General features: G+C 48.5%; 7 protein-coding genes across 7 annotated transcripts; 3 read left to right on the forward strand and 4 right to left on the reverse strand.

The window, feature by feature from the left end:
• Positions 1–254: 254 nt before the first annotated feature.
• ANOM_000649 (C2H2 transcription factor (AmdA)) lies at positions 255–3,054 on the reverse strand (the record flags this gene model as incomplete). Its single annotated transcript, XM_015545907.1, has 2 exons — positions 255–2,700; positions 2,999–3,054. 2 exons carry the CDS (start codon positions 3,052–3,054, stop codon positions 255–257), a joined length of 2,502 nt encoding a protein of 833 aa, XP_015411897.1.
• A 1,240-nt stretch (positions 3,055–4,294) lies between these two features.
• Positions 4,295–4,694, forward strand: ANOM_000650 (uncharacterized protein; the record flags this gene model as incomplete). The annotated part of the gene is made up of 2 exons (XM_015545908.1): positions 4,295–4,444; positions 4,524–4,694. Coding segments are annotated over 2 exons (321 nt in total), but the record flags the coding sequence as incomplete, so codon positions are not given.
• A 2,510-nt stretch (positions 4,695–7,204) lies between these two features.
• ANOM_000651 (STE11 family mitogen-activated protein kinase kinase kinase) lies at positions 7,205–10,058 on the forward strand (the record flags this gene model as incomplete). The annotated part of the gene is made up of 4 exons (XM_015545909.1): positions 7,205–7,386; positions 7,445–7,518; positions 7,582–7,733; positions 7,782–10,058. The coding sequence occupies 4 exons, from the start codon at positions 7,205–7,207 to the stop codon at positions 10,056–10,058; spliced, it is 2,685 nt and encodes an 894-aa protein (XP_015411869.1).
• Positions 10,059–10,602: 544 nt separating this feature from the next.
• On the reverse strand, positions 10,603–11,992 carry ANOM_000652 (mitochondrial 54S ribosomal protein uL5m; the record flags this gene model as incomplete). The annotated part of the gene is made up of 3 exons (XM_015545910.1): positions 10,603–10,894; positions 10,969–11,661; positions 11,739–11,992. The coding sequence occupies 3 exons, from the start codon at positions 11,990–11,992 to the stop codon at positions 10,771–10,773; spliced, it is 1,071 nt and encodes a 356-aa protein (XP_015411849.1). The 3' UTR covers positions 10,603–10,770.
• A 642-nt stretch (positions 11,993–12,634) lies between these two features.
• ANOM_000653 (vacuolar protein sorting protein DigA) lies at positions 12,635–18,804 on the forward strand (the record flags this gene model as incomplete). The annotated part of the gene is made up of 7 exons (XM_015545911.1): positions 12,635–12,700; positions 12,762–12,851; positions 12,907–13,960; positions 14,013–15,163; positions 15,621–15,837; positions 15,908–18,488; positions 18,550–18,804. 7 exons carry the CDS (start codon positions 12,635–12,637, stop codon positions 18,632–18,634), a joined length of 5,244 nt encoding a protein of 1,747 aa, XP_015411890.1. The 3' UTR covers positions 18,635–18,804.
• A 192-nt stretch (positions 18,805–18,996) lies between these two features.
• ANOM_000654 (putative C6 finger domain protein) lies at positions 18,997–21,512 on the reverse strand (the record flags this gene model as incomplete). The annotated part of the gene is made up of 6 exons (XM_015545912.1): positions 18,997–19,174; positions 19,264–19,702; positions 19,766–20,058; positions 20,114–20,200; positions 20,254–21,275; positions 21,339–21,512. 6 exons carry the CDS (start codon positions 21,510–21,512, stop codon positions 18,997–18,999), a joined length of 2,193 nt encoding a protein of 730 aa, XP_015411866.1.
• Positions 21,513–21,802: 290 nt separating this feature from the next.
• Positions 21,803–23,637, reverse strand: ANOM_000655 (MDR family MFS transporter; the record flags this gene model as incomplete). Its single annotated transcript, XM_015545913.1, has 6 exons — positions 21,803–22,450; positions 22,514–22,901; positions 22,962–23,096; positions 23,158–23,359; positions 23,429–23,513; positions 23,563–23,637. 6 exons carry the CDS (start codon positions 23,635–23,637, stop codon positions 21,803–21,805), a joined length of 1,533 nt encoding a protein of 510 aa, XP_015411867.1.
• Between the last annotated feature and the right edge of the window lie 1,009 nt (positions 23,638–24,646).

Consider the following 24,646-nt stretch of genomic DNA (forward strand, 5'->3'; position numbering starts at 1 on the left):
GCACCAACTCCTTTATTGATGACCAGGTTAGCAACAGGAGAAGGTATAACTGGCGGAGACCGGATGCCTTGTGCTGGCTGGTGTTCATCTAGAGACATTACCGGCCAATGGGCAAATAGAGCAGGGAGACATGCGTTTTGTAGCTAACAGGGCATGACGGGTGCTATCGCGGATTAGCTACCAGCCCTGCTAAACGCTTTATTCCAACGCAAACTCCCCGAACGGCTAGCGCGTGTACCAAGCCAGATAGATCATCAGAGCTGCGTTTCCAGAAGATCTGCATAAGCTTCCAAGCTCGACCCGACCAGGTCCACTATCGCCCAGCTTGTATTCCCTTTGAAGGTCCTCGCCCATACTCGTACAATGGCAATGCTGAGTTGCTTTGCCTTGTAGGGATTAGCCAGAAATTCCACATCAGGTGCGCCTGGAGGATCAACGGCCATGTCAGTCTCATCCATCATACTCTTAATCCACAAGAGCAACTTTCGCTCATGCTCCGACAGTCTTTGTTCAGCCTGCGTCACCGGTATGGAAAGTAACCAACGACTTAGAAGAAATGCACATTCCAGGCTACAAAGGGAGTGCTGAATACTCCAGAAAAATGAATGGGTCCGCGCTACGAAGTCTATCCCGAGACGAACCGGGATGGAAAGTGCGTGCGCAGAATGCAGTAAAGCCATGATGAGGCGCGGGCTCCGTGCTACAGGCGGAGATTCACCTAGAGCCCTGGCGATCTGAATCGGGTCTTGGGTAATGAGGCGGCGGCAAGGACCTAAATCAACATGCAACCTGATATAGGCAAGCCCAAGAAGGGCAGTCGACGTGAATGCTATTGGGCCTGCCGGGTTTTGAGGGTCAATGCTCGATTCTGGAGTGCGCTTCCACAATGCTTTCCAAGCACTTAAAGAATTGTCCAAGGTGGACAGATCTTCATGCCTCAGGCTAGTGCCTTGCATCATCGGTGCAGATAGACAAAGCTGGCGGGCAAAGAAAATTTGTTGGATAAGGGCATGTATGAGAATATAATTCCCAAGCGGTGATATGGGTGTCGATGAATTTGATAAATTGGACTTGACGAATAGCTTAGCGAAAGCTTCTTGGAATGAAACTTCCGGCCCATGTCGCGAACGCATGACCCGCCGCCACTGGCTGGCGTTGTTGGCTTTCCAAACGTCGTGTGAGCATGGCATGTTTAGTTTCAACTCTGCGTTCAGGATCAACGGGGGAATGTTGTACATGATAGAGTGTAAATTAAAGAAGCAGTATACGATGAACTTTGTGCGCCTGTTACCTTCTCTTCGTACCCAGTCTTCCCAGTTGTTGGGATCAGCACTAGGAGGTGGCTCAATAAGTCCATGCTCTCTGACAAGTCGAGCCAGTGTGCTCTGAAGGGAAAGAATCTCCCGCAATAGCTCAGGATGTCTTTCCCATGAAGCAAACACTGTGAGCAGCAAGAATGTTCTGATTACTTCCATGTGAGCGTCCGAATCTTGGGGTGCGTAGCCCGAGGGCGAGTCGATCGGATGCGGGATGTGATGTTGCTGAAACGGGCTATTGGCATTATTTGAAGGGGTAGAGGAGCCCCTCGAGTCATGAAAACCGGATGATGGAGAGACAAAATTCCACGAAGGGCACTGTACTTGCTTGCTGTCTCTTCTCTGGAGGCGCTGCAGAAGAATGGCTTTCGAGGCATGGAAAAGCTCGATTCCTCGATTGTTTTCAAATCGGTAATGAGATCCTGCGGCTGCTAATGCGAGAGTGAGCTCAGGGGAGCATTTTGCAACCGACAGTGTCGGCACATGGAGAAATGGAAGGTGTTCATTTAGCCCGTTTATGTAGCCAGCGAAAAAGCGTGACAGAGCATGTCTCGATGGTGGGATGAAGCCCTTGGGGAGAATATAGGCAAATTCCTCAAGTTTTGAAAGAAAGACTTGACGATCTGTATTCGAAATATCCCAAGCTGGACGCGGACCTTCATCACCAAATACAAGACGATCATCAACGTCTTGCGGCTCTGGCTGTAGAGACGGTAGCCGAGATCCAAAATTAGAAAAGGACGGTGGCTCGTCGGCTGGGCCACGCGGATCGCCCATCATATCTGCACCAAGCCTCGCACTTTCACGAATAGGTGGCTTCGAGTCAATTGGTATATTTGCCGTCAGCATAGGCTCTTCCACCGACGAGAATACGCCAGAGTCCCAGTCAGATGAGAGGCCAACGCTTTCCAAGAAGACGGTAAAGTCTTGGACGGGGTCGCCTAGGTCTGTGAGATCCAGGAAAGAAGGCTCAACACCATAATTGTCTGTGATTGCTCTCTCCGGGATTTGAGACAACGGCTGGGGAGGGCCTACGCTCTGTGAGGGCTTACGCATCGACTCGAGGCTTTCTTGCTGGCCCTCAAGAGCCACATGGCTAGCAGCATGAGAGAGCAGATTTAGATCGTACCCCCAGGATGGGTTGAAATGAGTTGTTTCGACTATTGGAGGAGGTTGGACCTGCACCTCTGGTGGGGGCTGCGGAACTGGTTGTGTTTGCACTGGAACGGCATCTGCAAGCTCTAGCATGCGCGACTCTTGGTGGGTCGGTTGTATTATGGATGACGGGGTCTGAGGGACATCATGATGACTATTGTTTCGATGTTCGCGATTGGCTGCTGCTTCCGCTGGATGAACTAGTCGCTCATGTCGTACGAGCAGATCGCTACAGACAGGTAAAGCTCGGGATTAGCGTGGATTAGCCGTGTTCGAGGCGCGAAGTGTGTTCACCTTCTTGCAAAAGATTTGGAGCATATGTCACATGAAAAGGGCTTTTCTTTCGTATCTGTAGGTAAACGATTAACACAGTGCACATCACAGAGGCAGATGCCAATTTGGGACGTCTTCAGGGTTACTCAACGTGTGCGGAGATGGCGTTGGAGATGCTCCAGACGCGCAAAAGACCTGCTGCAATATTCGCAAGACAGGGACTTCCGGTTGGCGGGAGTAGACTTCTTTCTCACTTTCCCAGGGGAAGTTCTCTCGTCCTCCATAGCGAATTGCCTTGGAATTGGAGCATTTGTCCTTTGATGGATAACCTGCGAGCGGGGAAGAAAAACTGTGGGGTTGTCATGAGGGGGTTTTGCGAGGGGGGTCACGTGGCTGCCGCGGACGTTGGACTCTTGTTGTCTGATCATCAAAGCCCTAAAGTCACCATTACCTTTTTAAGTTGTCTGGATAGTAACTCGGTCACGAGTCAGTGAAGTTTCCCGTGGAGGCTGGGATACATCACCAAATTGAGCTATAGATTCCGTGTGGTGGATTACGGAAGAATGAAGCCTCTGAACTATTTCGAGGTCTGATTGAGGAGAGAGGAATAAAACAGTCGTGGTTGTCGGTAGGTCTCTTGGGTAAGGATCGGAATACTAATGGACGCAGATACACTCCGCCCTCCCCACTGGTGCGGAGATATTTGCTTTTGATACAACCTTAGCATCATACACTTACGTCTCCTCACCAGTGACCAGAGTTACTTACACTTACTCCTAACCTATTTAAAGGAAAGAGGGGATTTACTGGATTTAGTCACCGGAACTTGTTCGACATATACATACATGTTGGCAAATTGAAATAGTATAACACCATGCTATCCAACAATGGTTAGATTTTGTTCATAGTTATAATAAAGCAACGGGAGGGGAAGAACCCTATCTAAAGTAAATGTACGGTGTGCTCAGTCCGATATAGAAACTACAACAGTAGTGTTAAAGAACAAAAAATGGGGAAGTAATAAAAAGAAGTAAAAAGAGGTTTCCAGTAAAAGAAATTAGAATAGAAAATTCGCATGCTTCGGAAGTGGAATGAATGTTGGACTACTCTGTACATTAGAAGACGGATCATGGATGATTGATCCATACTAGGTATTCATTTTCTTATCAAACCACTAAAACTATCTGTTGGCGTGCATAAGTTCGTCAAGCCGTTTTTTTTTTTTTTTTTTTTATTTCTTTTTCTTTTTTGGTTAAATACCTCCTCAACCTGAACACTAGATCCTGCCTAATTTCTTAGTGTCACTTTATTGCTCGTCACCTTTTTCATAAGCCACTCGGGACGAGCAAAGAAACTGGCCATGTCCACCGTTAGCATTAAAACATGTCAAGAATAATAGCAATGGCTTCCTGCTGGCTTTCTATTGTACACTGCTTTCAACGGCATTTGCATTGCGATTCTTGCCGCTGCCTTAAATGAACCTCATTGTTCATTGCCCTGCCTATACGCCTGACTCCCTGCAAATGGTCTGCTTCTAATAGTATTTAGACTTGTTGATTATGCCTCAAGATCTTAGAGGTTCAGCCATTGAAGCTTTCTGGACTGGTACCTCCTTCCTGCTCAACAAAACGGCATCCCAGCATACATTTTGGTCTTTATCGGAAACTTTTGGTCGCAAGCATCTTGCCATACTTTCGCCTGTCCTCTTTACTGTTGGATCAACTGTCGCTGTTGTATCGAAGAACTTTTGCTACAGTATATGTAGGACGAAGTGTTCAGGGCTCTGCTGGTGGAGGTATCATCAGCTTAGCCAAGAACATCATTGCCGATCTCGTACCTTTACACGAGCGAGGGACATCGTTTGGTTTTCAAAGCGCCGTATGGACTACTGGATCAGTTACCGATCCAGTAATAGATGGTGATTTTGTGGAGGCTGCTTCCTGGACTTAGATTCTCTATATCAATCTTCTTACCCGCTGCATTGGATTGCTTACAGTTCACATTCTTAAACCCGAGGAATATGCCTGGATATATTTTCTCAAGAATTCTTCAATTTGATTAGTTTGGCATCCTTCTTCCGACTGCTTCCAGTACGAAATTTCTGTTGGTCATTTTTGAGGGAACGTGACATTCCCATGATCCTCTTGGTAAGCTGTTGTACCTCTGGCGCTAGGCAGAGTGGGACTCTACGAGGCTAAAATACCGCCGAAATCGATTCTTCGACCCGTCAATTTCAAGCAGTACACAGCATTGGTTTGTACCTGGGAACGTTTATTCACAGTGTTCTATGGGCGGTTATGACAGGGTCGGCATTTATTGGGCCCGTGACGAGCCTTTTGACAGAAGGGCTGGATACCAATGAGTAACAAGAACCAGAGCAATAGCTTGACGGAAAATGCGGCCCGTTGCCATATTTTCCAGTGGTTTGAATGCGTTTGCACGGACACCTGACACACTATTATTGTTTCCTAACAAGGGAATCAGCAGGGAACGTCCACACGTTCTAACCTCATACAACTCTAGGACTGGTTCGGCTTGAACCTCTTGGAGTTTATCTCATTGCGGTGTCCTGCTCCGGAGTATATGCTGGCTTACTCGAAAGCAGCGAGTATCTGATGCTATTACTGTACTTCTTTGTATATAATACTGTCTCCCTGACACACATACAGTAGGTAAGCTATTTAATCAGATGATAAGGTAAATCTAGATGATTATTACTACGACATGAAGGCCCTTTGAAATTGACGTTAACTGTTCTCGGGTGATTACACCATCTGCAATAGATCGCTTAATTCGGAGCCAGAGATTAGAACTGAGATGCCTATCCGCGTTGTATGGAATAAATGGCGAAGTTCTCCGCATCTACTGTTGGCTTGTTACAGAACCCCACCAAAAACAACACCAGGCCAATTGTACCACACCCACCAGGACAAGAATAGGTACATTCTCTAACATCCAACCGATATTAAATATTGCTATAAAGGACGCACCTCATAATGGAACCAGCAGTCGTCAGCTGCTTTCGCACTGCTTACTTTTATATCAATCACTTCGAGCAAGTCCCATTGAATTTGAACATATACCTAAGATGACTAGAGCTGACCTGCAGGAATGAGCAATCGCATTGTTCTCTGTGGATAAATGGGTTAATAGATACCTAGTACTGTTTCTATTGTGCTTCTTTCAATCTAAGTTGTAGTGCCGCTTTTACAAATCAGGAGTAGCCCGAAATTGTGGATAAACATAATTAGATACTGGTGTGTGCGTGCGCGGAGCAGTTGATGATCAAACCTACCAATGAACCCCAGGTTCTGACCTATTGAGGGATGAAATGTTGTTAGTATTGTTGTACTAGTAATTTATTAATACCTTACCTGCCTATTCAGTTACTTGAAGAATATTGGAAGAAGCAGCCAAACTTGTAACACATTCAATGCCACCTGGAAAAAAAATATATAATGATGGAAAAATAATTAAGCAATTGCTCGGCTATTCACCGATTTGAGGGTGACCAAAACCATGGAACCAGAGTAGAAGCGGCGGCGTCAACCACCTAAGAATAGAGCAAAAAAGTTGGATGCCGCCACGAAATTGGGAAAGGGCAAGAAGCCTAAGGCTCGGAAAGAGAGCAGCTGATGGCCCGTTGTTTCAGATCGGGCCCCTTGACAGCCTATCATCCGGCGCGGCGTGTTTGAGGAGATCCCACACAGTGCACATGTCGGAGGAGCCCATCGTTCGCCCCCCCTCCGATCGGGCCCAGACAGATACCAACTCTGTAACGAGACTAGACGGTTTTAGATACCAGCAAAAACCTTAAGGTGAAAGAGCACGGCAACAGTTGTTGCTTTCCTCCCTCTCCGCCACGTTCCCTTCGCCATTTGGTTCCCAAAGGGATCACCGGTTACTGTCCATCGCCCTTCTCCGACCCTCGAGCGCTATCCCACCTCATCTCACCTTTTCTTCCCCTCTTATCATCCCTCCGCTAGTGGGAGCGTTATCGCTGATAACCTCCGATCGTGAACCTTCCACAGAGTGCACTCCAACCTAGGCACGGACGAGAGGGTTGATCCTGTGGGGTTGGTTGCGGTTCACGTTCACGGTACAGTTGCTGTTGTGTTGACCTTGGTACGAACCCATTTTCCGTGTTTGGACCCTCATCTCGTTTTCTTCTATATTTGGAAATCTATACTCGCTTGATCCTTATCTTCGTCTGTCATCCCCCTTTTAGGAAATTGATGGAGCTAATTTGTGCCTGGAACCTTGCAGGCTGCCCTGAATCATGCATTAGACTATCCTGGACGTCTGCTGGGACTTGACGTTTCCACAACGCCGCACGAGCCAATTCCTCGCCAGTTACACAGGGGCAAAGCATAAGGGGTGACATTTACTTGCAGACGGGATCTATAGGTATCGCCGGACGATTGGGACGACGCTCTACGGTTGCTTCCCCCCCTTCAACCATGCTCGCAAAGACTACGTACTCTTCTCCGCTGGGGATGTCCACATCCCAGACACCAACAACATCTTATCACTCTGGACCATCCCAGAAAGCAATCTTTACAACGCATCAAGATGGAATGTCATTCACGAGCCCCACGGAGTCGGAGTTCTCGGAAGCACAGGATGGACTTGAGGCAGTCAGGTACGTTGTTCATGTACTGTTGAGAGAAGAATATTGTAGGAAGCTGACACCGCGATAGGTCTTGGGACGAGAAGCAGGTCATAACGTGGCTACATAGCATCAAGTGTGGGCAATATGAATCCTTGTTCAAAGGTAGCTCCTGAATCCCACTTATGTTACAGTCGTGCGCGATAAACAGACGCTGACAGCATATAGCGAACAACTTCAATGGCAACAATCTTATCGAGTGTGACCAGAAGATTCTGCAAGAGATGGGTATTAAAAAAGTCGGTGATCGGGTACGCATCTTCGTCGCTATCAAGCAGCTCAGGAACAAATCGGTTGCCAACCGAAAACAAAGGAATATTGTAGGTTACTATATTGCGTGTTAGGTGCTTTTTGCTGACCCGATGTAGGATCAATTGGCCGCGCTCGAGTCAGTATATACACCCGCCTCATCCCAATCCAGTCGTCCCTCAATTGGCCGCCAACCGACTTTGAATAATCGTCGTTTCTCTCATACCGCTGATAATGCCCATGGATACAAACCATCGTCGCGGCCAGGATCGCCCTTGCGGGCCCAACGTTATGTCGCTAGCCCGATGGAGAGCGCTCGTAAGGAACAAGGGCAAGGCTACTTCGGTCAAAACTCTGGTAGTTCCGGTGCCAGCCGAAACCCACCGACTCCTAACGAGGCGCAGAGGAGTCATTTGAGACAAAACCCTAGCATTGATGGCCTGACAATGGGGTCTCTTCCCCCAAACTCGCCTGTTATAAGAATAATCTATACTGGCGGACAGACCAAAGTATTGAACATCAAACATTGCAACACGGCTGATGAAATCATACTGTGCGTGCTCAAGAAGCTGCAGCTTCCTGAGCATCAATATCGGAACTACTGCTTCTATGTGCTGGATGGCCTGGAGCCAAACCCGTCAAACTGCAGGAGGCTGGCGGATCATGAGCTTATGGAAATTTGCGAAAGCAACCAGAAATCTGAGCGTGGCCGCCTAATACTCCGGAAGATTCATGCTGGAGAGCCAGACACGGACGAGCTTCGACGTGCCTCTCAACTCGCCATTGATGAAAGCCAAGCGACACATATCAACGCCCTGAATAGCTCAAACCCACGCACACAGTTCAAGATCCAACAACTCACGGGTGAGCCATGGCATAATATAAAACAACCGATTTCACCCATGTCTGCACGGCATCAGAATTCGAGTGAGCATGATTTGCAAGTTCTGAATACGGAGCGACACGCCGTATCCAAATTACGATCGTTCTTTGGTGCTCGACCACCTAGCGAGATGATTATCCACGAGATCACATCTTACTTCCCTAGTCACCACCGGGAAGATATTGAGAAGACCATGCGCATGTCAATTCGGAGGTCGCAGCGCCTGAGCCGCGCAGCAAGTCGATTGAGTGTCGTTAGCAATACAAGTTACGCATCCAGCTTACGAGATGCACCTCCTATCCCCAGTATTGCAGATACTTGGCTTAATACTGGTGCTCAACCCACTCGCGCTTCGAGGCCTCTTTCAGTTTCCAAGTTCAGCCTGCCTCAAGCCACGTATAGAGATTCTATCGCGTCAAGCTCCCTTCAACCGCTTCAGGAAGAGTCTCCCATTGAGCCAAATCGCAAATCATACGTTTCTTTCGATAGTGGTTCTGACGATCCCAGTACATCTCGTCAGAGCCTCGTGGATGAGAATGCAAGTGTTGCTGCAACTGACGGAGGCTCACTCAATGAACGACTGAGCGTTCTAGTTGCCGAAGATGGCGAAGAGGAAGATGATGGTCTTAATGACTTCCTCGCTGGAAACAACTTCGCACCTAAGAATTGGATGAAAGGCTCTTTGATTGGTGAAGGATCTTTTGGAAGTGTGTTTTTGGCCTTGCATGCGATCACTGGAGAACTTATGGCGGTCAAACAAGTTGAGATACCATCGGCAACCAAAGGCACAGAGTTCGACAAACGGAAGAACAGCATGGTTACCGCACTTAAACATGAAATTGAACTCCTGCAAGGGCTTCACCACCCAAATATTGTCCAGTATCTCGGTACCGCTGCTGATGACCAGTATTTGAATATTTTCCTGGAATACGTTCCCGGTGGATCTATTGCTACAATGCTCAAGCAATACAACACTTTCCAAGAACCTCTAATCAAGAATTTTGTACGACAGATACTTGCAGGTCTCTCGTACCTGCACAGCCGTGATATTATACATCGTGACATCAAGGGTGCAAACATTCTTGTGGACAACAAAGGTGGTATCAAGATCTCGGATTTCGGTATCTCCAAACGGGTGGAAGCTTCTACAGTCCTTGGCTCTCGGGCCAGCGGCACAGGGGGTGGTCATCTACACCGACCGTCGCTGCAGGGTAGCGTATATTGGATGGCACCAGAAGTTGTTCGACAGACCGCCCACACCAAGAAAGCAGACATTTGGAGCTTAGGATGCCTGGTTGTGGAGATGTTTATAGGCGCTCACCCTTTCCCTGACTGCAGTCAACTGCAGGCCATTTTCGCTATTGGTAGCAACAAAGCCAGACCACCTGCGCCAGAGCATGCAAGCAAGGATGCTGTTGCATTCCTAGACATGACATTCCAGGTTGACTATGAGCAACGGCCGAGCGCTGACGAGCTTTTGAAGTGTCAGTTCCTCGCCACGCCAATTGCGTGAAACCAGTCCGTCTGGATGTGGAAAGTAAAAAAAGAAAGAAAGAAAGAAAAAATTTTGTTTTACAGTGTCTGATTGAGATTGAGGAATACCCCAGGCTTATATGCCGCTAAGCACTTTGAGATTTTAAGATCTATGAATTTTTGAATGCTTGTGCTTTATTATCATTCTTTGGTTACTCCACCATTCCCCAGTATCGCAGACTTTCTGGACATTCAATTCTCTGGGTTACCCCAACCAGCCCAGTTATAATTTCATTGTCGGCATGATGAAATAATGTTGTATAGAACTGAACATAAAGTGATCTCGATTCACGAACTTCAACTATTCTATTCTTGTGTTTTAATAAGCGGGGTTCTGTCCTGGCATATATGAGGGATCTTAATGATATACCTATATATGTTCCTTGTTTTTAGAGATATCAACGACGTTCGATCCAGTCCACAAGTGAGGGGGTAGATGTCTAATACTATATTTGAATGGTCAACGACCAACCAGAGCGGATGGGATAATGTGCAATAAAGGTTCTAATAATATAGAGCATATTTTACATGAATTTAACGAGTCAACAAAACTTTCATGTTACATATTCAATGCCAAGAAAACGAAGATGAGAGTACAAATATTCGCTCGGGTGTACATGACTGGCCTTTGTCAAGCGTTCCTTGATTAAATCTTGCAGATTTCCCCAATAAATGGTATCGTTGCGGCTCCTTTAGTCAACCATCTTTCCGTAGAAAGGGATACCCATGGCACTGAGGAGAAGCCGGGCATCCTTGTCCGTCTTGGCTGAGGTGTGGATGGTAATATGGGCACCGGGAATCATCTTCGGAGGATACCTAAAGATCGAACGTACGTTAGCCAAATGTCATACGCGGTCTCTTTCCGGTACTAGAGTGGTTGTAAGACTCACATATCATAGTTCACCTCGATCTCAGGGAACAGAGCCACGTTCTCAGGCTCAAGACCAAAGGTGATGTTTCCACTGCTGTCACCACTGCTACCCTTGACACCCTCCCAGTCCTTGATCCTGGGCATAACAACATCAACCAACTTCCCAAAGAAGTGCAACATATCTTCACCACGAAGCTCCGCCTTGACGGCAACGGTATCTCTGCCTGGTGCAATACTCCAGGTGGCCACGCTGGTCTTCGATTTGAAGGTTTCCACTCTAGCGTTGGAGATAGCCTGAACAGCCATTCCTGCAACATGCAACCATGACGAATTCTCCTGGGCTGCTTGCTTGACGTAGCTGTGAATGGTGATGCGTTCTAGCTGGGGGATATTGTTGAAATTGATCGGCTTCCGGAGAAGACGGAGGACATCACCTCCTCGGGGTCCACGGAGCGGCCTATTCTTGTGGTATGGAGAACTGTCATCCCATGAGCGAAGACGGGGGGCCTTTTGTGGTGGTTTGAAACCCGGGGGGTTGTGAACATAGCAGAGGGTGAGGATGTCGGACGCGACGGTGGACTGGTATGTTTGCTCTACTCGGGGAAGAGAGAAGGGGCCCGGAACGTAGAGTCGGGAAGAGGGATCGGATGGCGGAGGGGGCTGGTGAGGGTGTAGAGGGCCACGATCATATTTGGGAGAACGAAATTGATAACTGGAAGTTAATGGTTAGAGACGAGTGTTGACCGGGGGTTTTTGATCCGGATCGCAAGATGCTCGAGAGAAACTCACCGACTGCGTGGCAGTTGCTTCTTCCGTGCCTTGGTCCTTGCAATTGGATCGAATGACTTCACAGTAGCCTCAGAAAGCGTTGTCGAAGTCAGAGAAGTCGCCGATTCAAGTTCATTGAGGTCGGCCGGCGCGGCCTTCGACGAGGCTTGGTCGGAGACATTGCGCCGCAAGCAGAAGCCCTGTGGGCGAGCGGTGGGGACAAATGCCCGTGGCAATGACCTTGCCAGGTATCTTGAAGGCTCACTAGCAGCCATTGTGGTCTACACGGGACGTTGTCGCTGTAGACGAGTTCAAGGCCGGGCATCCCAAAAATTGTTTTCCGGATCGGAGACACATCGACTTCGGGACATGATCACGTGAACACGATAAGGCTGCCTGAAGGGCCTGGCGGCAATGTCAGGCAACGAACAAAAGCTCCGCAGACAAAAAGGCGGGAGGATCCACATGTGATCAGCTTCAATCAATCATCCCCGCGCCAAATCCAGCAAGCTAGGCATCCATAACTTTAGATCGCTGCCGATCCGGTGCCAAAGTCATGAGTTATTGACTTTAGGGCTTCGCAGCACTTTTGCTTCCCTAGACTGACAACTGTCGCCCGCTGGATCTGGCGCTCTACTCAAATCGCTCTCGTGTCACACATGTGATGTCACTGGACGATTTCAGCTGAAGCCTAGTATACGCAATTTCCTCGACTCACATTAGATCTCAGCTATCAGAAGAACTAGACACATGATATGTCTAGTAACCGTACTAAGAATTGCTCTCACACGCTTCATGGAAATATTGGAGCCTGAATTAATACTTTCCTCATGTCGACATATATCTAACCCTCATTCCGCCACACCTGTCTCCTACTCTGAACCCTAATCAGCAAAAGCCACATTACAGCGTACAAAATGAGCGGCATTCACAGGTTTCTCACTAGGCGCGAGCGAAATAGCAGATATGGAAAGAAAGACGAGGTACGATCGCTTAAAAGAAGTCGTCTATAAGCTTAGTTTCGCTAATATTGCTTTCTCTCAGTCTTCGAATATTCTTTCCCGTCCCCTTTTCCGTGGCTTCTTTTCGTCGACCCAAGCACCAATAGATACAGACGAGGAACAGCAGAAGAAGGTGAGAAAGGTAGCCTCTAGGTGCATGACCTATGCAGTGGAGCTTATGAAAGCAGGTCAAGCTCCTTGAGCGTCGCATCGCGCAGCTCGGTATCACCAATCTTAAAGAGGAGCACTTTGGCTATGCCCTACAATCATCGCATGCCCAGGGAGATGTAGACAAAGCGTTTGACTTGCTGCTACTTCTCGAGGACTCTATAGAAGGGATCATAAGGGGATATACGCCAAGTACGAAGCTTCTGGGAGCAGAGAATCGTCAAGGAGTTACCTGCTATTTAGACGCACTTCTTTTTGCGATGTTTGCTCGTCTAGATTGCTTTGAGGCTATCCTATACAAATCCTTCAATGACGAGCCTCGTCGAAAACTTGTCATACTGTTAAGGCTCTGGGTCAACATGCTGCGGTCAGGAAAACTTATAACAACGGACCTTGTACGTGTGCTATTTCTGCTTACGCTGCAACGAGAAGAGACACTGACGGGATGCCTGAAGACCAAACACCTGCAGGACGCACTAGCTGAATGTGGCTGGGAAGATGCTGCTAAGCTACGTCAGCAAGATACATCGGAAGCGTTCACATTTATTACAGGAAAGCTGGAGTTGCCGCTCCTTACTTTAAAAATGGACATCTATCATACGGGGAAGGAAGATGCGAGCGATGACCACAAGTTTGTTAATGAAAGGTTACTAGAGGTTGCGATACCGGAGCCTCATGATGGAAACACTGTCACACTCGAGGATTGTTTGGAATCATACTTCAACAATCGGATAGAAGTGAAACGACACCTTGAACGGCGTAACACTGTGGGATCTACTAAATCGGTAGACTCATTATCGAAGGGTTTCACGACGCACGTCGAGACAGTGGAAATTAGTCCATCCCCTTCGACATCCCCGACAACCCTATCACCTCCTCGACTTGATGAAGTGACCCCAATCTCGTCGGTGACGGAAACAAGTGGCTCAAACACACCTAAGCCCAGGCGAAGCAGCATCGTCCAAGAACGTTTTATTCCTGACTCAGAAGGCGATGGAAACATGACATCACAACGAAGAGGCTCATATCGGAAAGAGGTCATGATGCCTGCATGGCAGTTCTTTAGTTTGATACGTAAGACCTACTGTTACGTTCCTTATACTCGCGGGTGATAACATCGATATAGCTTGGTATACGGATAATACACCGACCAATGATGCACAGGTTGCAGCACATTTTTCGTCAAAACGACCAATACTGGGATTGTGCCTAAAGCGTTATTCTATGTTACCAAACGGTAAAGCCGTCCGACTTAATACCTTCATTGATATACCAACAGAGATTGGATTACCCCATTTCATCCAAGATGATAACTTGGACGAAGAGGGTCCGATATACGGGAATTTTAAGCTGTCCTTGCAGGCAATGATTTGTCATAGAGGCAACTCGGTTGACTCAGGGCATTACATTGCTATTGTTAGGGGCACTAGTGCTGGTGCTCCCCCAACTAGCTCTCATAGTTCGGAGACAGCCTTTTCGGATACCACCAAATATTGGATGCGATTTGATGACTTGGCCGCGGAGCGTGTGACTTTAGTTGATATTGAACGAGCCCTGAAGCACGAGTCGCCGTATCTTCTATTTTACCAAATTCTGCCGGTCAATGAAGATGCTGCGGCGGTCAATCTCCCAGACACGGCGCCTTCTTCTGAAATGTCAGATGATGTTCAGGAAATAGACACCTCGGCAATATCCCAGAAATTAAGCACCTCGGGGGGTGATCTTCCTGAAAGTTGGCGTACGGAGGGACTCCGCTCGAACAGACCGAGCTTTGAAATCACCGCCCCGGATAATGCAGAAATCCTGCCTCTGGAGCAAAATGACAGAAAACATAGTGTGGCCTTCTCCGACGCAGTTGAGTCGAATGCCTCTGGAGGACTTCAGGTACGAGCGGTGCCATCGACGTCACCGAGACTTGGCCCAAGAGACGATGATAGAGGGAGGAACTCCTTCTCATTTTCTCGGCATACCTCGAGGAACCGGAGAAGCGCACCTGGCAGCCGTGCGGGGAGCCAAACTAGCGAAAGCAGAATTAGTGCTACATTCTCACGTTTCACCGGTCGACGCAGCAGGGATAAAGTCAACGGCGATGGCTTCTCGACTGAGGACGATGAGTTTGCTGTTGAGAACATGCCACCAGGCGAGGGGGCTATGTCAACAAGCAGTGAAAGCAATGAGAAAAGTCCTACACGCGGAAAGGAAAGCACCAAGAACAAAGGGAAGTCTAAGGAGAAGTCCAGGGAGAAGATTGGGCGAAAGCTGGAGCGGGAGTGCTCTGTAATGTGAACGATGCATCTTTGACAGTTCCATGATTGATGCTTTTCATGATTCCACACTTCTAGAGAGAGGTGCTTGATACCCAGCCACTTGTTATTTATCTCAGGCACGCAAATTCGGATGGTGTTACTGTGTATAGACTATGAGCGAATGCATTAGAAATAGATTTTAGGGGCGGGATTCTGTATAACAAGGAGCCTGGATGTTGTACGGTGGTAGACCGGTCCACAGTAGGTAACTGGTTGTGCTATAAGAAATGCTTCCTGATAGAACAAGACCAGTGTGTGCCTCAGGCAAGAAGAGTCATGCCAAGGCATCAACAGCTGTCTTAGCTTCCCCATCCCGCCCTATCGGTATCAATCGCCCAGTCAACAGCTTGACACAAGCTCGTTTAGCAACTGTTCGACCCTCTTTCTCGGGGAACCCGCTATGATATAGCACTTTTTGTCACTATTAGCGCATCATGGCGCTGGATGCATCAAACGGTTATGTTGCTCCTAGCAACTTAACTGAAACCCCCGACTCCGCACTCTTCGATGTCCGACGTGTCCAGCTTCAGTTCCCGCTCGCTGCGGATTTCGTCGCTGCGCAAGTTGCGAACAATGTACTCATTCTGGCTCTCGCAACCAATCGTATTCTTAGAATTGACTTGGAAGCCCCCGAAGATATAGACGGTAGGTCGTGCCCTGTGACTCGCCGAATCTCCAAGTTCCCCTCGTTGCGATGTTAATTCGGCTGTTCTAGATATCGACCTTCCAAAGAAATCCTCGGAAATAGGAGTTATTCGTCGCATGTTCCTGGACCCTTCCGCATCCCACTTAATAATTACCACCACCCTTGGCGAGAACTACTATCTCCATACCCAGTCGAGGCAACCCAAGCCACTGTCGCGGCTGAAGGGAGTGTCAATTGAGAGTATCGCCTGGAACCCATCGCTTCCGACCGCTTCTACTAGGGAGATACTTCTAGGAACTACAGATGGCCATATCTACGAGGCTTATATCGAGCCCTCCACCGAGTTCTATCGCCGCGAGGAAAGATACGCCACCGCTGTGTATAAAGTGCCGGAGGCTTCGCCGGTGACAGGACTTTGGGCGGAGCTAGTTCAAACTCAGGCGGAGCAGAGGCGCGTGCTGATAGCGACCCATGGAAGGTTAACATATTTCATAGGGCGGACGGGAAGACATGGAAGAGAAGGCGGGGGCTCTATATACGCCGATCTCTTCCAACGAGAAACCCCTTTAGTGCACGAGGCCCAAAAGGCTTCAAACGCTGCACCTTCAGCCCTGGCCATATCACCAAGCGCTGCGGATGGGAACACTGCGAAGGAGTTTGCGTGGCTTAGCTCCCAAGGTGTATATCATGGCCAGCTTCCATACTCTTCTGAGAAAGTGAACCAACCCTTTGAGACTGCGAATATGCTTTCGCGGTCATTCTTTCCAGCTACTGAATCTGCGCGAGGAGGCAAAAGGCTTATTCAGAATCCTATTACTGCTATGACGCTTTCGCAGTGGCATATTCTAGCCCTCGTCGAGGGTAGAGTTATTGCCGTGAACCGCATGAACGAAGAGATCGTTTATGACCAGGCTGTATTGGAACCGGGACAGAGTACGCTGGGTCTCTTGGCAGACTCTACACAACAAACCTACTGGTTGTTCACCAATCAAGAAATCTTCGAGATCGCAGTCGAGGACGAGGACAGAGATATTTGGAAGGTGTTTCTGCAGAAACAGATGTTTGATGAGGCCCTTCATTACGCTCGCTCCAGCACACAAAAGGATGTGGTCTCCACTGCTTCAGGTGACTTTCTTGCCAGCAAGGGCCGATATCTGGAGGCGGCCAAAGTCTGGGGTAAGAGTAGCAAGGGGTTCGAGGAGGTCTGTTTGACTCTGATTAATGGCGGGGAGCACGACGCTTTGCGAAAGTATCTTCTTGGCCAGTTATCAACCTACAAAAAATCATCGTCAATGCAGCGGATAATGGTTGCAAGCTGGTTGGTAGAGGTGTTCATGACCAAGTTGAACTCCTTGGATGATAACATGGCCACCAACGCGGAAGTGGCAGAGGGAACAAGCACTGAAGATATCAAAGGCCAACTCAGTGGTGTCCGTTCTGAGTTTCAGGAGTTCGTCACCAAGTATAAGTCCGACCTCGATAAGAAGACGGTGTACGGCATAATCAGTAGTCACGGTCGGGAAGAGGAGCTGCTATATTTCGCCACAGCCGTCAGTGACCACAATTATGTGCTTTCTTACTGGATCCAACGCGAGAAATGGCCAGAGGCTCTGAATGTTCTCCAGAGACAAAGTGACCCTGACGTATTCTACAAATACAGCAGTGTGCTTATGACCCATGCTGCTACTGGTTTGGTCGATATCTTGATGCGACAGACGAACCTTGACCCCGAAAAACTTATACCTGCTCTGCTGAACTACAATAAGATGTCAAATGTTCCGCTTAACCAGAACCAAGCTGTCCGATACCTCAATTTCATCATCGTCAACCACCCAAACCCCTCACCGGCAGTGCACAACACACTCATATCAATACATGCTTCGAGTATCTCCTCCTCGGAAGCAGGGCTCTTAACCTATCTTCAGTCACAAGCTTCATCTCCACCCCCTTACGATGCGGATTTTGCCCTTCGTCTTTGTATTCAACACCAGCGCTTTCAGTCATGCATCCACATCTACAGCGCTATGGGACAGTATCTCCAAGCAGTAGAGCTGGCTCTGCAGCATGAAGATATTGAGCTAGCAGCTATCATTGCTGACAGACCGGAGGGGAACGATAAGCTTCGGAAGAAATTATGGCTCCTCGTGGCCGAGAAGAAGATTCAACAACCTGGAACCGGCATTAAAGACGCTATTGAGTTCCTTCGCCGATGCGAACTCCTCCGCATCGAAGACTTGATTCCGTTCTTTCCAGATTTTGTTGTCATCGATGACTTCAAGGATGAGATATGCAGTGCTCTGGAAGATTACTCCCGGCATATTGACGCCCTGCGCCAGGAAATGGATAACTCAGCACATACAGCGCGACAGATCCGATCCGAAATCGCGGCTTTGGATATGCGCTACGCCATCGTGGAACCTGGAGAAAAGTGTTGGCTTTGTTCACTCCCTGTTCTGAGTCGGCAATTCTTCGTTTTCCCATGTCAACACGCCTTCCATAGCGACTGCTTGGGGAAGGAGGTGCTCGAGGGAGCCGGTGGCAAAAAGAAGTATATACGGGATCTGCAAGCGCAGCTAAACAACAGTGACATAAGTTCATCTCGACGGGAGGAGATAGTCAAAGAATTAGATGGCTTGATAGCAGAGGCTTGGTAAATACCTACCCCTTCCCACCAGACAGAAAGAGCAAATTTGCAGCTAACTCATGAATAGTATTCTCTGCGGAGACCATGCGCTCAAACAAATCGACAAGCCATTCATAACGGCCTCTGACGCGGCAGACGACTGGGCATTGTGAGAGCAATGTTTCCATGTAATTCCCACCTCTGTTATCGTTTTATTTATGAGTTATATCCTGGAGTGTTTCTCTTTCCGATTTGACGGACGTCGTTCCACCGACTTCCGCATGAAAGAATCCGTTATGTTTATACCATTGCCTTACAAGTTGTTAGAATATATCCCAATCCAGAAGTCCGCCTATACGCACGTAACCCAGACATTGACATTGAACATTACCCAATACTCTATATAATTTAGAGAAAATCAACAGACGATAGTCTACATAACCACCAACCAACCACCCAGTCCTCTCACAACCAAGACAGTAAACCACCAGGGGGGGAAAAAGGAATAGAACAAGAAGAAAGAGAATGGTAGTCATCATAAAAGCCTCAAAAGCTCCAAATCCTTCGCAACAGCAGGACTAAACGGCGCACAATCTTCCAAGAACTGCAGCATTTCCTGACTCCACCGCTCCCAGTCCGGGGGCAGGGTACTCCGGAGACGTGGATCCGGGGAATGAGAGATACAATAGAAGAGGAGGACCTGGCCGAAGAATCTACATCGAATCAGTTTCTTGCTAGTCCATTTTGACGAAACTGGAAGATAATTCGAGAAGAAAGCCGGGGGGGGGGGGGAAGAACATACTGGGAACAAAAGGCAAACTTAATCGGAATACAGCTTTTCATGTTTTGGAAGATGCCGCCGACGACGGGCCAGTCCATGGCGTTTTGGAGGCCGCTGCGGACTTGTTCGAGGTCGTCTTCCGAGAGGGAGGCCGGGATGCGGAGGGCTTTGTAGAGGTATGGACGGCCGATGTGGAAGTTGGCGATCTTGAAGCGGCCGCGGAGCATGGCTTCTGAGACGGCGGTTGCGGGGGAGAGTGGCCGGTTAGGGTCTAGAGGGAGGGGGGAGATGGGTGTTGACGGCGACGTGATGGGGGTTGTGGTGGCGTTGTTGGGGTTTGCTGGGGTGGCTGCGTGGGTATCTTGGAATTGGATGGCGGGTGGGAGGTTGAGACGCCATTGCTCGAGTTGGTGGTGGAGCTCTGCGTTGATAGCTGGGAGTGGGAAGGTCCCTGAGTCGGCTGTTGTTGTTGTTGTACTGTTAGCTTTGATATTGGATTTAGACTGAGTGGTCTGTGGCTTACAGTAGAAGTACAGTGAGTGGCGGATGCGAGTGAGGATGATGCGGTGGGCGACCTGCGCGAGGAAATGGTATTGAAAGAAGGAGTCGTCTAGCTCTTGTGAGGCAGATCGAGGAGGTACCAAGCCAACAGTTTCGAAGCTGATGAACTTTGGAATAGGCACGAATTCCTCGAGTCGGGCTAGGCCGCTGGGAGGGAGATGCAGTTCTTGCACGAGGATGGTCTCGTTCATTAAGCAGTTCCAGTATACGCGGGACTTCATATCACCCTCCCATTCATCGAAATTGACGTCGTGGCTAGAGGTATCCGTCAGTAAAGCGCAGAGTGAAGATGTAAACCTGATGGACTCACTTGGTCATCATTTGGAGACAGCACGTAGCAGCGCGGTGAATCATAGCCCACGCATCCATCGGACGGAGGATTTGGCTGTAATAGACTCTATTTATCTAATTAGCCAATAGCCCGGGACGGTAACGACATGGGTCGCGTACGATGACAGCATATAGAATTGACAGCTCTGAAGGTCGTTATCGCACATCAAGAAGCCAATGCGTCGACGTGCCTCATTGAAGAAACGTAGGCCCAGCGGCTCCTCATGGATCACCGCCATCCAGTCTGGCGGTTCAAAACGATTGCTCCGTGTACCAGGTAGCGGATAATTCCCTTCTTGATGAGCCTGAACAGCATGGCAGCCCAATGCTAAAATATTCAAAACTAGGCAGCTTTCTATTGTGTAGCCGAATCCGCTCTCAATTGCTGCCCAGATTGTGAACGCGAAGTAGAAATTCTTATCCATGATTGGGGTGAAAGGATTGAGCGTGGCAAAAAATGCATCAGAGAGACCTTTGATCATTGCCAGCGGAAGTGACTCTAGCCAGTCATCACCAGCCTGTGGAGGATATGGACAAATGTACATGGGGAGCTGAGGTCTTTTGGCCTCCATGTCGATAACGTAGTTCTTCCCCAGTCTTTCATGGGCTTCGAGTAGTCTCTTGGGGAGAATATCCCGGGCCCCTGGCCAGAGGATCACCCCATGCTGACTGAAGGAGATTGATACTAGCCCGTTCGAGTTTGTGACCTTTTGATGCTCATCAAACTCAAAATCGTCGTGTTCTATAGCGTCAGGAGTAAGGCCCTGTGCCAGGGGATTCGGAACAGACGTCCGGACATTGAGACCCTGACTGCTGCGGCCTGGGGTGCTCGTATCTAATGGGCTATCAATAGTTCGAGGAATGGGCCTCGGACGTGACTGTAAATCATTACAGATGGATGACGGAAGACTTTCTAGTTTGGTCTCCATTCGATGGAGCGTGCTCATGATCAAGCTGAGCGAGTGGTCTCGTCTGCGCCACGTTAGTAAAACGCAATTGGGAGCTAATACGCTACTAAATTTACGTACTTGGACGATTTGCGTTCGTTGTAGACGCACTCTAGACCGAGGGACTTGCACAGACCACATTTTGGTCGGGATTCGTCGCATCGGGTCTTTTTTGAGCCTGCATGTTTCGCATGCCTATTGTACGGGGTTAAACGGGGAACGGGGAAATGACAACTGGAGACGTCAAGGAAGACTTACGACTGTGGCAATAAAATTCCGAGGCTTTTTGCTCGAGGCTGCCGACTGTGACTGGTCTTGCGTGGGTGAGAGAAGGTCATTGATAGGTAATAAACCATTATGACTGTTATCGATATGCTCCGGCGGCTGAGAGCCACCGGGAGAGAATGACTCTTGGTATGAACGCTTGCTCATTGTGCATGGTTGGGCAGGAAAATTAGCCTCCACTGAGGATTACGGCATGAAACCCGGAAGCCAGACCATAATTTCGACGCCAGAGATGAATCTGATATCGCGATCTTTTCGCATGATTGACTGATTCATTGGAATTTCTGCCGGAGTGGAGGCGCCGAACTCCGACGGGCCAATCACCGGTAGGTCATATGATGTTATCAATGCTTATCGTTATTTAAGTCGGATTTTCCAAAAAGATTAGATCCTTTCTCTATATAGGTATCTCATGGTAAAGCATCAAAACATCTTAGTTACTCCTCCACCGTGCCTTCCTTCCTGGCCCCTCTCACAGAATTCCATTTCATACAGAGTGCAGCCACCATCCCCACACAGGCCGCCGCGACACCGGCCCAGAAAGCTCTTGTGACAGCCGAGTTGTAGATCGCAATCACCCGTTCCTTCTCTGATGCAGGTACATTCTTCAGAAAGCCCGTCGCTCCCTGCTCTATGACGCTGCCAACGTCTAGACTAGGGACACTAGACAAACCCTCTCGAAGGAGGTTTGTGAAAATACTTTGCGACGCGGAAATAGAAATTGCAGCACCGAAACTAATGGAAAAGCCAACCGCCGCCATACCAACGGGGATATCCTTGGCGTCAAGCGCAGTCTGAATTGCCGACCAAGGTTGGGGGAATGCCAGCCCGATGCCGATACTAAACATGACCTGCCATCCGACCCAGGCAGAATCTGTGGTCTTTGGGGTGAACCTTGTTAGGAACCCGAATCCAATGGCCATCATTGTGGAACCCAGCAACATGAGAGGTGTGTAATATCCAATGGCAGAGACGATGAAGCCGGAGCTGATTGCGGCAATGGAAAGGCTAATAATGGAAGGAAGAAGCATTTGCCCGGATTTAGCTGCTGTAGCACCCTTGATCGCTTGAAACCAGATGGGCAGCTTTGAGGTATGTTAGCCATGTTAAGCTCACCATCGCGAATGGCATCAAGTCAGGAGACTTACAAAGTAATCGATAACGTTAAAGGCCGCCGATGAACAGAAGGCGTAGACTAAGCATAGACCGGCAGTTCTGTTGAGTATCACAGATCGAGGAATTGTAGCGTCATCTTTCTTCAACACCTCGAAAACAATGAAACCTCCAAATGATACTGCGGCGACTACCAGGACAGCAATAACTCTACCGCTGCCCCAGCTGTATGTAGTGCCACCCCATTGGAGCGCTAGCAGGAGACAAACAACGCTTCCAGTGAATATGAGAAGACTCATAGTGTTGAGCTGCTTGATTTTGGTTAAGAATGGCTCCTCGGTAACTTTCTGATTCTCCGGATTCTTGAAGAGGAAGACAATCACAACCATTGTGAATCCACCCACAGGGAGGTTGAGCCAGAAACTACCACATTGCAAGGGGTGTCAGAAGCCGGTTCTCCCAGACAAGATCTGCAGTACTCACCACCATCGCCATGTGACGTAGGTTGTAAGGGCACCTCCAATCACCGGTGCGACGATCATTGCAATGCACTCGAGGCCTCCGACAGTGCTATTGCATATCGGCCTCCAGCGAAGCGGAACTGTATGGGAAATTGCTCTGGCACACGAGCAATCAGTATCAAAAGATGGTCGGCTAGATCAAGAGGGATAGAACTGACATTAAAACCCCGTTAAGGATCCCAGAGGAGCCACAGCCCGCGATGGCCCTTCCGACGATGAACGCAGCTGAACTCGGCGCTGAGGCAGACACAATGGACCCGATTTCAAGGATGGCCACCGCCATAACAAGAACCCATTTTACCCGGAATTGCTCGTATAGCTTTCCAAAAAGAAACTGCGTTGAACATGTTGTAAGTCGGTCTATGGCTCTCGTCAGCTAGTGATCCAGGATCGGCGATACTAGATCCCAAATGAGCCTATATCACGTACATGCTGAGCCATACCATCCAATATCGGTCAATGAATGGAATTCATTGGTCAAGGTGGGAGTTGCTGTGCCCACGATGGTATTGTCCTGTAGTCCTGCGAGTCAGCTGATGTGCTGCAGACGGCGACGCTAATACTTGCAAGCCTAAAATAAAAATCCCAAGCCCCATCGCAAAAAACACGGGCAACTGCTGCCACGGCCGGAAATCCATTGGTTCATTACTACCCCCTAATGCCTCTTCAGTGGAAATTGGCTGGATATTAGGGTCTGTCGCCTGGATAGCTTTTTCGCCATTTCCCCCCATACTATACAGGTAAATGGCATTGCCAGTCGCAGCGGCTGCTGTCAATAAGACTATCCCTACCAGAACAAGATCGCGGTCAACAGAATAAAAGGACGCAGGATCGCAACAAACTGAAATGTGAACTTAGCAGAATGTTGTGAGACCAAACCCGGGCGCCTTGGGATATCCCAGAGCCTGCCCTCATGGGCAGGCTCAGCATATCCCTGCAGCACACCATATTCTGTCTAGGCCACCACGGACTCCCTAATGGTGCTATCCTGGCTCGGAATAATATAAGTACTAAGATCGGCAAGCCAAACCGCTCGGACCACATCTAATAGACAAAGAATTCCTGGCATCATTGCATCCACTATTGGCTAACACCCCTGCAGGCTGGCCCACTAAGTGTCGCCGACTTAGCCGGCCCTATCTCCAGCCTATCTCCCGTTCAGAAAGTATCTTCTAATTTGTAGATAGCAATAGTCATTCTAAGGAGTATGTCTTACGGTATATAATCATCATCAACGCCGGCGGCCATGCTTGGATTCCATACCGGTGCGTGTGAATGTAGACCAGGAGGAGCGGCCCCCGAAGATCATGCTGCAAGATGGAAAACATGCTATATAAAGTCCAGTTCAATAGTTAAATGTTTGTTTAATCTTAATTAAATTTTATATTTTAGAGGAAGATACTACTATACTACTATACTACTATATACATTTAGGGATCAACCACCTAATGTTGGTGGTGTAGTTGGTGACGATACTATATACAGAATAGCCTTTGCCAGCCCAAGCCCTAAGTCAGCCATTGGCACAATTACTAATCTATACAGAACATCTGATTTCCGCTCTTTCACGAACGTAGTATGCGATCATACATGATAGATGATTGATAATGCAATGTGAGATTCCCAGTACTTCCATACCGATATGTC

This window comes from Aspergillus nomiae (genome assembly GCF_001204775.2).
Source record: "Aspergillus nomiae NRRL 13137 chromosome Unknown contig00007, whole genome shotgun sequence".
NCBI lineage: Eukaryota > Fungi > Ascomycota > Eurotiomycetes > Eurotiales > Aspergillaceae > Aspergillus > Aspergillus nomiae.